The sequence below is a fragment of the Chlorocebus sabaeus genome, chromosome X, assembly GCF_047675955.1.
Source record: "Chlorocebus sabaeus isolate Y175 chromosome X, mChlSab1.0.hap1, whole genome shotgun sequence".
Classification (NCBI taxonomy): domain Eukaryota; kingdom Metazoa; phylum Chordata; class Mammalia; order Primates; family Cercopithecidae; genus Chlorocebus; species Chlorocebus sabaeus.
This window is the reverse complement of record NC_132933.1, coordinates 763,611-777,705: the sequence shown is the minus strand read 5'-3', so window position 1 is coordinate 777,705 and position 14,095 is coordinate 763,611. Positions and strand designations below refer to the sequence as shown.

General features: G+C 36.8%; 1 protein-coding gene across 6 annotated transcripts in view; it reads right to left on the bottom strand.

The window, feature by feature from the left end:
• The window catches only part of F8 (coagulation factor VIII), a 218,915-nt gene extending 204,885 nt beyond the window's left edge, over positions 1 to 14,030 (bottom strand). The window contains exons 1-3 of one of the 6 annotated variants that reach the window (XM_073013274.1): positions 13,941 to 14,024; positions 12,992 to 13,157; positions 11,402 to 11,488 (exon numbers count right to left, since the gene is read on the bottom strand). In XM_073013274.1, the coding sequence (XP_072869375.1) occupies positions 11,402 to 11,439 (38 nt within the window). In that variant the 5' untranslated portion in view covers positions 11,440 to 11,488; positions 12,992 to 13,157; positions 13,941 to 14,024. Of the gene's footprint in view, positions 1 to 11,401; positions 12,011 to 12,991; positions 13,158 to 13,940 lie in introns of those variants that run through there. The other 5 variants (XM_073013273.1, XR_012091877.1, XM_073013275.1 and 2 more) reach the window with 5 other exon arrangements.
• Between the last annotated feature and the right edge of the window lie 65 nt (positions 14,031 to 14,095).

The window sequence follows — 14,095 nt, the reverse complement described above, 5'->3', positions numbered from 1 at the left end:
ATTATGAGACAGAGAAACAAAAAGGCCCTAGGTCAAGCAGTATGTGATTCAGGACAGGACTCTATTCAAACGGAATTACTAGACGTTCCTAAGAGCATTAACACCCTCCAAGTGTGTGGTTCAGTTCTGAGATGAAACTATTACAGGACAATATCCAGCTCCCCAGCCTGAGACCTTTGCCATTTGAGTGAATATTTTCCACTGTGGCAGAAACACGTGATTTATTTGCCTGTCTCACACTTTCAGGCTAATCTGCATAGTAAGCAACAAAATGTTCCAGGATTCCTGGGTTTTACTCCTTCCTAACTTTTGTGGGGTTTTGTTTGTGTATTTCCCTTGGGATTCAATATAGAAATCCTGCCAAATATATTTGGCAACCATTGTCCTTGACATGAACTGTTCTTTTACATTTTATCTAAAACTAATCAGAAAACCTATTATATTCCCTGACCCACGGTTAGAAAAAACTGAGCAGCTGCAGGAACAGATAATATAAAACTGAATTTTCCCAGCTGTTTATTTCAAACCTTGGCAGAGGCTGTCAGGATGTGCCCAGAGTCAGCTTATCCTGTTAATCAGTATCAAAATAATCTAAAGTGTAAAAGGGTTTCATCAAAATAAAAATTCTATCAACTTTTTTCTGGTAAATACATGTGACTGCCTATACAACAATAGAAAGCTAGATAATAAATTAATGATGTATTCTATTCAATTCAACTCAAACTATTATTCTCTGGCCTCAGGCTGCATGCTAGATGGACATTAAAATATACACAGTGTATGAAGTAAAATTATCTCAATATTAATTGTTAACAAGACTAACTTTAATGGATAAATGGTTGTTTAGTTAGATGCCAGGCTACTGATAATCTGGGCCTCTACTTCAAGGTCACTAACATTGCTCATCTGCAGGCTATATAGGCTACAGAATGAACTTGGATCCCCTCCTCACACCATATACCAAAATTAACTCCAAGTGGATCAATGACCTCAATGTAAGAATTAAAACTACGAAAGCCTCAAAAGAAAATACAGGTTTAAATCTTTGTGATCTTTGATTTGACACTGATTTCTTAGATAGACATCAAAAATACAAGTAACCAAAGGGGCAAAATAAATAAATATTGGACTTCATCAAAATGAAAAACTTTTGCATCACAGGATACTATTAGGAAAGTGAAAATACTACCCACAGAATGGGAAAAATATTTTCATGTCATAGCTCTGATAAGTATAATATTAAGAATATATAAAGAACTTATACTACTCAGTACTAAAAAAAAAATCCAATTAAAAATACACAAACAATTTAAATAGACATTTCTCCAAACGAGATATACAAATGGTCAATAAACACATGAAAAGACTCTCAACAACATTAGTTATCAGGGAAATGCAAATCCAAGCTACAATGAGATATCACTTTATCCACACGAGGATGGGTATAATTAAAAAGACAGACAGTAACAAGTGTTGATAAGAATATGGAAAAATTGGAACACTCATACTTTGCTAGTGAAAATGTAAAATGGTGCAGCTGCTTTGAAAAAGTTTGGCAGTTCCTCTAAAAGTTAAACATAGAATTACCATGTGACCTAGCAATTATATTCCTAAGTATATTCTGAAGAGAAATAAAAGCACATGTACACAAAGACTTGTACATGAATGTTCTATAGCATCATTATTCATAATTGCCAAAAGGGGAGACAATCCAAAAGTCCATCAACAGATGAATGGATAAACAAAATGTGGTCTATCCATACAATGGAGTATTATTCAGCCATAAAAAGGAGTTAAATTCTGATACATACTACGACATGGAAGATTTTTTTAATTAAAAAATGAAAATAGTTTCATTCTTACTATATCTTTCTTATTTTAACTCCTCTGTCATTCTGCAAAAATGGAAGAATCCTGAAAACATGCTAAGCAAAAGATGCCAGACACAAAAGGCCACATATTTTATCCCTTCATTTACATGAAATATTCAGAATAGGCAAAACCACAGTGATGGAAAGTAGGTTAATGGTTGCCAAGGGCTGGGGAAAGGAAGAAAATTAGAAGTGACTGTTTAATGATTACAGGGTTTCTTTTTGAGGTGATGAAAATATTCTGGAATTAAATAAAGATGATAGTTGCACACTTTACGGATTCACTAAAAACCATTGAATTGTACACTTTAAAATGGTGAATTTTATGATATGTAAATTATATGTCAATGAAAAAGTGGAGATTTAGGAAAGGAAAAAAATCTCCACACTGAAAATAGGTGATTTTTACAGTACGTAAATCATACCTCGAAGGAGTGAAAAAATGATAAGGAAATATTCTGAACTTTATACTATTAAATTCAACAGCTCAGATGGAATTTATTTTCTTTTTTTGAGACACAGCCTTGCTTTGTTGCTCAGGCTGGAGTGCAGTAGCACGATCCACAGTTTATAGCAGCCTTGAACTCTTGAGCTCAAGTGATCCACCTGCCTCAGCCTTCCAAGTAGCTGGGACTATAGGCATATGCTACCACACTTGGCTAATTAAAAAAAAAAAAATTTGTAGAAATGAAGTCTTGTTATGTTGCCCAGGCTGATCTCAAACTCCTAAAGCAATCCTCCTGCCTCCTCCCAAAGTGTTGGGGTTACAGGTGTGGGCCACCATGCCCAGTCTGAAATGGAATTTCTTAAAAGAAATTATTAAAATTTATCCTATAAGAAATAGAAAATTCAAATATCCCTTTACCTATTAAAAACAGAAATCATAATTAAGACCCTTAAAAAAACCAAAACAAAACAAAACAAAAAACACTGGGATAAGATGATTTCCCTGGTGAATATAGTTAAACATTTAAAAAAGAAATGATACCAATTCGACACAAACTCTTTCATAAAATAGAAAAGTGAACATGTCTCAACTCATTTTATAAGAATCGTCTTACTCTTTGGTATGATTTGGTTGTGTCCCCACCTAAATCTCATCTTGAATTGTAGCTCCCACAATCCCCATGTTGCGTGAGAGAGACCGAGTGGGAGGTAATTGAATCATGCCAGTGGGTTTTTCCCATGCTGTTCACATGATAGTGAATAAGTCTCAATCTGATGGTTTTATAAAGGGCAGTTCCCTTGTACAATGCTCTTTTGTCTGCCACCATGCCACATAAGATGTGCCTTTGCTCCTCCTTTGCCTTCAACCATGTTTGTGAGGCCTTCCCAGCTATATGGAAATGTGAGTCCATTAAATCTCTTTCATTTATAAATTACCCAGTCTCCGGTATGTTCTTATAGCAGCATTAGAACGGACTAATACCACTCTTATACCAAAACCAGACAATGACATTATAAGAAAATCACAGTCAAATATCCATCATGAACACAGACGCAAAAACTAAAAAACCACCATCACCACCACCAAAACCCTTAACAAAACAGTTTTAGTTGGCCAGGTCTTCCATAACAAAATACCAGAGATTGGGTGACTTAAATAACAGAAACTTATTTTCTCACAGTTCTGGAGGCTGGAAATCCAACATCAGGGTGCCAGCGTGGTCAGTTTCTAGTGAGAGCCCTCTTCCCAGCTGGTAGATGGTTGCCTTCTTGCTGTATGTTCACATGGCTTTTCCTCAGTGCATGAGTATGGAGAGAGAACTTTCTCTCTTCTTATGAGGCCACCAATCCTATCAGATTAGGACTCCATCCTATGACCTCATTTAACCTTGTTTACCTCCTAAAAGCCCTATCTCCAAATATAGTTACATCAAGAGTTAGGACTTCAGCACATGAATTTGGGGTGGGAGGAGGTGGAGACAATTCAGTCCATAGAGAAAATATTACCAATATAATATGTCACAACCAGGTGGATTTTTTCCCTGGGAATATATACCTGGTTCCTCATTAAAAAATCAATCAAGGTAATTCACCGTAACAGAATAAACAAGATAAACCATATGACCATTTGAATAGATGCAGAAAAAGCATTTGACAAAATCCAACATCAAATCTTCATAAAAACTCTCACACCAAGAATAGAAGGAAACGTCCTCAATGTGACAAAGAGCATCTGTGAAAAAATTACAAGTAACTGTACTTAATGGTAAAATAATATTTTCCCTCTGAAATCAGGAACAAGACAAGGATTCTGCTATCATCAGTTCTATCTAATATTGTACTGGAAGCTCTTGCCAGTGCAGTAAGGCATGAAAAAAATAAAAATAAAAAGCATCCAGTTTGGAAAGGAAGAAGCAAACTGTCTTCATTTGCAGACAACGTTATTGTATATCTAGAAATTCTAAAAGAAGTGCAAAATGCTACTAGAGCTGAAATGCAAATTAACAAGATTAGAGTGAACAAGGTCAATATACAAAAATCAACTGAATTTCTACATTTTAGTAACAAATGATTGAAAAATGAAAACAAATAAAAATGATACAATTAACAATAGCATCAAATCCCTCAAAATACTTAGGGATACAATTAATAAAATTCTTCTAAGAAGTACTCTGTAGGCTACAAAATATCCTAGAGGGAAATTAAAGAAAATCTAAAGAAACAAAGCACAGATACACACATCTATGGAACTAGAGAATCCACAAACAGATTTGCCTATATACAGTCATTTAATTTTCTACAAAAGTGCCAATGGAATTCAACAGAGAAAGAAAAGCTTTTCACACCATACTGAAAATTTAACTCAAAATGTATTATAAACCTAAATACTAATCCTAAAATGATAAAAGTTCTAGAAGAAAACAGAAGAAAGGCTTTGTGAACTTGAGGTAGGCAAAGATTTCCTAGGACGGGAAAAAAAGCATGAAACATAGAAGAAAAAAAGCTAAATTGGACTTAACTACAACTATAAATTTCCACTATTTGAAAGACACCATTTGGAAAATGAAAATGCAAGCCATAGATTAGAAAAAAATATTCAAAACAAGTACATCTGAAAAGTATATATATAAAGAATTATATATAAAGAATTATCAAAACTCAACAATAACAAGACAAACAACCCAATTAAAAACTAGCCAAACCATTATCCTAAGTGAATTAACACAGGAATTGAAAACTAAATACCATATGTTCTCACTTATAAGTGGGAGCTAAATGATGAGAACACATGGACATAGAATCATAGACACTGGGGACTAGAGGAAAGAGGGAAGAGGAAGGGTAGCAAGGAGTGAAAAACCACCTATTGGGTACTATGTTCACTACCTCGGTGACAGGATCATTCATTCGTAACCCAAACTTTAGCATCACGCAACATACTCATGTAACAAACCTGCACACGTACCTCTTCAGTCTAAAATAAAAGTTGAAACTACGTTTAAAAAAAAGGATGAAAGATTTGAATAGACACTTCCAAGAAGATATAGGAGTGGCTAATTAGCACATGCAACATCTTTAGTCATCAGAGATATGCAAATTAAAAGTATAACCAGGCACGGTGACTCAAGCCTATGATCCCAGCACTTTGGGAGGCCGAGGTGGGTGGATCACTTGAGGCGAGGAGTTTGAGACTAGCTTGGCCAACATGGCAAAACCCCGTCTTTACTAAAAATACAAAAATTAGCTGGGCGTGGTGGCATGTGACCGTAGTCCTAGCTACTCAGGAGGCTGAGGCACGAGAATTGCTTGAGCTTAGGAGGCAGATGTTGAGCTGAGATTGCGCCACTGCACTCCAGCCTGTGTGATGGGATGAGACTCCATCTCAAAAAAAAGTATAGTGAGATACCACTATGCAGTCATTAAGTACTGGCAACATCAAATGTCGTCCAGGATATATTGCAACTGGAACTCTCATGCATTGCAGGTGGAAGTATAAAATGGTACATTCAAGAAATCTGTCTGGCAGTTTATTTTAAAGTTAAACATGCACTTACCATATGATCCAGCAATTCCACTCCTAGATATTTAACTAAGATAAATGAAAATAGATGTTCACACAAAACAGGTGGAACACTGTTCACAGCAGGTTTATTTGTATTTGCCCCTAACTGGAAATAACCCCAAATTGTGATATAATCCCATAATGGAGCAGTAATCAGCAATAAAAAGGATAGAAATACTTTATACAACAACCTGCATGAATTTCCAAATCATGATGCTGAAGAAAAAAAGCCATAGAAGAATGCATACCGTATGATTCCACTGATGTAAAATTCTAGAACATGTGAAAACAAATTGGTAATTTCCAGATAGCAGTTTATTGCCTGAGGCCAGGTCAGTGGGAGAGACTCATTAAAAAGTTGCAGGAGGGTTGATGTAAATGCATGTTGATTAGAGTGGTGGTTATGCAAGTGTATGCATTTGTCAAAACTCATCAAACTGCACATTTAAAACTGATGTGCTGCATTGTATGTAAACTATACCTGTGGCAGGTAAAAATTTGGCCCACATCACCTTTGCTCCTTGGTGTGATGACCAAAAATACATTATGTGGCAAACTAAAACTTTGAAGATGGAATTAAGGGTGCTGATCAGCTGACCTTGAGATGGGGAGAGTAATCTGAATTATCCAGGTCAGCCCAATGTAATCACATGGGTCCTTAAAAGTAAAAGAGAGAGGCAAAAAAGGCCAGAGATAAGCACGGAAAATTGAAGTCAGAGCAATTCCAAGCATGAGTGAGTGTTGATGCACCATTGCTGGTTTCCACTACATGGAATAGTTTGCTGAGGATGGGGCCTAGGAATCTAAATTTTAATAAGCTTCTCGAGTGATTCATGAACTAGTTTGACAACAAGTGCCTTCATGAACTTCAGCTTTGGGATGAACTTTAGGAAAGTTGGGGTCCAGTTAATGTATATGAGAGATATTGCTTTTTTGTTTTGAAATGGAGTCTCACTGTGTTGCCCAGGGTGGAGTGCAGTGGTGTGATCTTAGCTCACTGCAACCTCCGCCTCCTGGGTTCAAGTGATTCTCCTGCCTCAGCCTCCTGAGTAGCTGGGATTACAGGCGAACACCACCATGCCCAGCTAATTTTTTTTTTTTTTTTTTTTTTTTTTGGTAGAGATGGGGTTTCGCCATGTTGGCTAGGCTGGTGTCGAACTCCCAACCTCAGGTGATCTGCCCACCTCGGCCTCCCAAAGTGCTGGGATTATAGGCATGAGCCACCATACTTGGCTGATTGCTTATTTATATCTCCAAGCTCCACTGATCAGAAAATACTTTTCCTAAAAAGTTATCCAGCAGAGGTCAGATCATGTTGAGAGGACAAGTCTCTGGAATGTTAATAAAAGTATATGGAGTTAGTGTAGTTGAGTTGTTCACTTTTTGCATAAGAAATCTCACTGTTCATGTTTTCCCATCGGACAAAATAAAACAGACTGAGGAGTTATATATTAATGTGTGAACAGTGCGTAGCTACATGCCAATAAAGCAACACGGTTAATGAATCAATAGCTTTTTTTCCTGCTCAGTGAAAATAAAAATGCTTTATACCAACTAGAAAAAAAAATAAATCCAAAAGCTCATTCTTCGAAAAGAGCACCACCAGCAACAAAATAGACAAATCACTGGCAAACTTATTCAAGGAGAAAAGATAAATAGCAAAGATAGAGGAATTTAGGAATAAGAAAAGGCACATAACTACAGATAATGTGGAGTAAAAGAATCATGAGTGAGTGCTACATGCAACACTGTCACAAAAAAATTGAAAAAATAAATAAAGTTACTTCCTAGAAAGGTATATAATTATTAGAAGTTGAAACTTGAATTAACTGATTATCATAGAAGAGCCTGGAGGGGTGATTAAAGACATTGCAAATGTCACTAGGACCAAATGGATTCATAAGTGAGTCTCGCCTAACTTTTAGACAATGGATAATTCTAATGTTACTTAAGCTATTCTAAGCAATAGAAAAAGATGGAGTACTCATCAATTCATTTGATAAAGCCAACAAAACTTTGTTTACTATTATTAGTAGGCTGAGCAGTGAAAATCCACTAATAATAGTAAAAAAAGAAAAAAGTTATAGATCAATCCCACATTCAAAGGCACACAGTGTCTAAAGAAACAGTAGCACATAGAACCCACTAATAATCAAATTACATGAACAGCAGATTTTACTCCGAGAATGTAAGTGTATTTAGTGTCAGGACATCTATTAACATAATTTATCAACATATCAAAGAAGACAATTCAGATGATACCAGCTACTGAAAAGTTATTTATGATAAACATTTTGTGGCAAATGAGAATAGAAGTAACAAGCACCATTTGCAAAAACCAAAACAGCAAATGTTACTCTAAATAGCAAAACACAAAAATTATTTCAAGTAAACATAGAGTAGAAGGAATGTTCACTTTCATTGTTATTATTTCATTCTCCTGTTTTCTAATAAATTCAGTAAGATAAGAAAATGAAATAACTGGCTATAAACATTGGAAATGAGCTAAAATCTGTCTCATTTCACTGATGATATGATACAATACTCGTAGAGACTTTAGGGTAAAATTACTAGAGTTAATAGGCGAATTTGGCAAGGTAGCTAGATTTAAGATGAATATACAATGGCTGGGTGCAGTGGCTCAAACCTGTAATCCTAGCTGTTTGGGAGGCTGAGGTGGGCAGATTGCTTGAGCTCAGGAGTTGAAAACCAGCCTGGGTAACATGGCAAAAACCCATCTCTAAAAAATATACAAAAATTTTCCGGCCATGGTGACCTGCTCCTGTAGTCCCAGCTACTTGCGGGGCTGAGACAGGAGAATTGCTTGAATCCAGGAGGTCAAGGCTGCAGTGAGGTGAGATCACTCCACTGCACTTCAGCCTGGGTGACAAAATGAGACCCTGCCTCAAAAGAAAAAGCTGAATAAACACAAACAAATAGCTTATCTCTATTCTGGTACTAAGCACTTATAAATGGAAATAGGAGAAAACTATCTTATTAACAATAGCATCACACTTATAAAATACATAGAGATAAATGTAATAAGAAAAATATTTAAATTTATTATATTAATAAAATTAAGGTATGAGTTTAATGAAATTTCAGTTAGAATCACAACAGGGCTTGGATCTTTTTAATTTGAAAAATATCTTAACAGTTTTATGTGGAAGAATAAAGTGTCTAAGAATAGCTAAGAAAGGTACAAAAAGAATAGTGAAGATTGCTTTCACCCACTAGATATCAGAAGATATCATAGGCTCACTGTAATCAAATCACTATGGTATTGGCATAGCAAGATAATACTAGATTAGTGAAACAGCCTAATGAATCCAGAAATATATGCTAATATATATGAGAACTTTATATGATGAATGTGTTGATTCAAATCAGTGGCAAAAGGTGCCATCATAATAGGCTATTGATCTGGATGGAAATAAAACTAGACAAATCCCTCTCTCATGCCATATGACAAAAGTAATTAGCAGATAATTGAAGCAATGCATATAAAAAGCAAAACAGTAAACATTTTGCAAGAAAATCTGGGAGACTACACGTACAATCTTGAGGTGTGGGAAACATTTTTAACCAACCTTGCCAACTCTGAAGACATGAAAGAAAATATATTTCTGCTTATAAAAATTAAAAACTGTTTTGGTAAAAGTTATAACAAAGTCAACAGACAAACAATAGATCTTGGGGGAAACTGCAATATACATGACAAAGAGTTAATACTTGTAATAATAAAAGGGTTCTCCTAATTTTTTTTTAAATGAAAGAGTCCAAAGAATAATGGGCAAAGCATATGACTAATTAAATCCCCCAAATAAATTCAATAGCCAACAAGCATTTAAAAAGATGCTCAAGTTACTAGAAATAAAAATAACACAATGAAAGTAATGATGTAATATCACTCCACACCTGTAAAACTGGCAAATTTTAAAAACAGGATAAAACTCATCACTACGTGAGTGCAGAGAGAAGGCCATTTTCATACTTCGATGGTAGAAATGTGTGAAAAGTTCTGGCTTCTTTGGAAATTAAAACTTAAAAGGAAACATTCCCTTCGTTCCATTAATATTCCTCTTGCAAATTAGTTCAACAGAAGTAAAAGCACCAGTATGCAATGATATAGGATATAGTAGCCAAAAACTGGAATAAAGTGAACGTAGATACAGCCATACCATAGAATCTTATATAGCCAATAAATATAATGAATTAAGGCTATGCCAATTGACTTAGAGTTCTAGTAGGTGTTAATGAGTGAGAAATGTGTGTACAATGTCCTAATTTTATAAAACAAATAGTGTCCAAGAAAACCTTTGTCTGTGTGTATGTGTATGTGAATATATATGATCATACCGGGGTTACCCAGTTGAGGTGGGGGAGAAGGGGACTGATGTAGAAAGAGGGTGGGGAGCCAAACAGAAAGAACCAAAAAGACTATAAAGTATGTACAATATGACCACATTTAATGTTTACATAGCCACTATCTATGTATTATATTTATATCTTTATAATACACATTTAAAGAAGACAAAACAAAATATAAAATAAATGATTTCAACATTCAACTCAATAAGCAAAAATTGAACAACAAAATGAACCAAAGGAAATTAGAAGGAAGGAATGAACTAATGAAAGTAGAAGCAGAAACTGATGCAACACAAAGACAAAAGAGATTTGATAAATCAAACCAAAAGAAAATTCTTGACAAGACCAATAAAATCAAGAAAACTCCTGTAAATATTATTTTTAAAAGAGAGAAGAGAACATATACAACATAAGAAATGAAAAAGGAAATATAACTACAGACACAGAACAGTTTAACAAAATCACAAGAGACTCACATGTAACTTGATACCAATACATTATCAAATCTAGGGATAGTAGATTTCTTTCTATGAAAATATAGACCAAAATATAGACAAAAATATACCAATATTTACTGAAGAAGAGGTAGAAAAATCTGAATCAACTGATGACCATAGACAATATTGATAGTTATTTAGTACTCTCCCTAAATGCACCAGAAAGCCCCAAACATGAAAAGCTTCTGAACTCATGGCTCATATTATCCTTACACCCAAAGTAGAAAAGATATTTAAAAAACACACATCGCATGTACACACAAGAGAACCAGACATGAAACTCGTGTGTGATATTGATTGGATTTCATTGCCTTCTCTCTATGGAAGCTTGGGCAGGCGGAGGGAAGTTTTGTCTTTGTCCCTTCAACCTCCCTATACTCCAGTCTCTAGATTCTGGAGGAGCAGCATGTGACAAAGAGGAGCAATGGACAAAACAGAACAAAATATCAACAAATAGGTCAGACCTATGAAAAGAACTGGCAATTAGCATTTATGCTAATAACACAGATGTCAGCACAACTTACCCAGAAATGTTTCTTTGGGGCCCAGGTAGCATCACAACCATTCTAACCCGATGTCTGCACCTTCCTCCAAGCAGACTTACACCCCCACAATCCTGGCCCCTCATCAGACCCCACAGAACATGCCTTTACCTTGTGTCCACAGGTAGCTCACCGAGATCACTTTGCATATAGTCCCATGACAGTTCCACTGCACCCAGGTAGTATCTTCTGGTGGCACTAAAGCAGAATCGCAAAAGGCACAGAAAGAAGTAGGTGGAGAGCTCTATTTGCATGACTTATTGCCACAAATGTTCAACTGAAGCAGCAAAAGGTTAATTCTTCTTTAAAATGTCTTTAGCTCCCAGGAGGGGAAAAAAGTAAAATTTCTGATTTAATGAAAAGTGCCAATTTCTTTGCAGAGCATTTTAAGGAACTTTACACGCTGGATGTGCTTAGCACTAAGCAGTAACCGACAGGATTGCTTCCTTTTTATCAGTGGGAAGTAGCCACAGGAAGAACTGAAGTAGGAAAAGGGAGGCTACTAAACTTAACCCATTCACTTCTGAGAGCAGTAGGGGCATGAGAAGTCTGCTTTAATCAGAACCTTTAAGGAAAGGAGGAGAGGGATGGATAAGTCAAAGTGAACAGGAGCTTTAATTTGTGCTCCTATTCCTAGCCTACTACAACCCTCTTCCTGATTGGCAGCAGCAAGAGAAGTTCTGGATGTTGTCGAAGATTCTAGAATTCACTTGCACTAGCAAGAGTAACCAGCAACCTGTTAGTTTCTCTGCTTCTGCACTTGCCCCCCACACTGCTGCCAGTGTGAGGAATTTATAGTTTTTAAAACTATAGTTTTACATAAAACATGAGGTTAGGCAACTATTGTTTTAAAAACTATAATTTATAGTTATAATTTAAAACTATAAAGCAAATCCTACCACTCCTCTTCTCAGAATCCTCCAATGGCTTCTGACCTCCATCAGGGCAAAACCCTACATCTTTACCATGGCCTAAGTACTAGAGCATCCCACATGGTTGGCATGCCCTTTCTCCTGACTTCTGTAGTCTCATCTCACTCTGGTTATACTGGTCTCCTTACTCTTCCCTAAAATACCAAGCACACTCATGTCCCTGGACCTCAATACTTGCTATTTCTTTTCCCCTAGATTTCCACGTAATTCCTCTCCCACAACTCCTTCGCATTTCAGCTCAAATCTTGCCTGTTGAATGAGGTTTAAATATGGAACACCACATTTATGTTGTAAGCTCTTTACCCTACCTGCATTACTGATATTTTTCTCAATAGCACTCATAACCACCTGGCATTTATTCATTTATTTATTTTGTCTTGTTTTTAACCTAACACTTTTCCGGGTTGTTTACATTTGGCCCAGGTATAGAATCTTTACATCAGAATGTAGCCATGGTGAGCTCAAACACCCTACTCAGGTTAATGTGTATTAGGGAGAGTGAGGTCTCCCACAGGGGCCTCAAAGTATAAAAGCTTATGAGAAGAAACGATCAGGGTTGCTATAAAAACGTTATCATTGAGCTCAGTTCTGCACAAACAAGAATGTGTTCAGGAGCAATTGGTATACTGTTGACTGGTTTGGAAACAGGCGGCAAGATGCCCCTTTGATAAACACTCCTCTCCAACAGGTACAAGGATGCAGAGATGACAGCTGACACTACATGCCAGGAAGTATTCTAGGTGCTTTTAAATACAGGTACTACTCTTACCTTCATTTTAACTGAAGCATGGAGAGGTTAGGCAACTTCCCCGTGGTCACACAGCTTGTGAGTGGTAGCATTCAAACCCGTGTACTCTGGCTCCAGAAGTCATGCTCCTAACCACTATGCTATACTTCTATGCCTCAGAACTGAAGAAATCCCAGTTCCCAATCCTCTGGGAATAACAGTGCAATGGAGGAGACAGAAAAGTAGACAGTTACAGCACAGGGTGCTACATTCTCTGCCAGGTGCTACATGACAACACGGCAATGTGGATACAGATAAAGTAACTGAGGTACAGAGACGTTAAATGACTTGCCTACAGCCACACAACTACCGATTTATTTTTACTCAACTCCTATGGTGCTACAAAATCCTATATTAAGCAGTATAATTGAAAAGAAAAAGAAAAGAATAGCACAGTGATTATAAAGAAAATAGCTTGATTGTGTCACTCCTGAAGTAGTGGATCAGATGTCACTGTTTATTATCATTCACTAATTACATTTATGAATAATTTTTAAAAGTAAAGGAAAAGACTGGCTGTTTTAACTAACATAATAGAAACTTGCTGAATTTTCTGTTGAAGATATATTTTGAAGTCAGTTTTAAGTATAACTCACATATAAAATTCAAAAGAAAAATTAAATACATAAACAAAATGTGTCTTCCTCCACTAAAAAAGTAGGGCACATCGCAGGAGCCGATAAATATTTGTTCAATGTTTACATGAGCAAACACGGTCACTCAGCCGTCTTTATTTTCAGTGACTCATAGGTAAAATATTCTTCACCAGGTGAGGATTGAGTCGCAGTAGCGTCAGGAACTCGCCTCCAGGTACTTAGCGAGCGAGCCCCGAAGGCCGCGGTTGGTGGAGGGGGGAAAATGGGGGACAGTGGGGGGTAATTTGGGGAGACTGAGGTGAGGAGTAGGGGGAGAACTAGGGAGGGAGCCTCACCCCCGGGAAGCTTTCTGCGCACGCGCATCTCGGTGCATCTGTTGGGCGGGGCTGCGGGGCCTGTGACACAGCCCGCTGAGCTTTGTGATGTAGCCGCTTGCGGAGACTGGAAGCAGCCGCTGCGCGCCCGGCCCGCCCTCTTCCGCTGCCGCCGT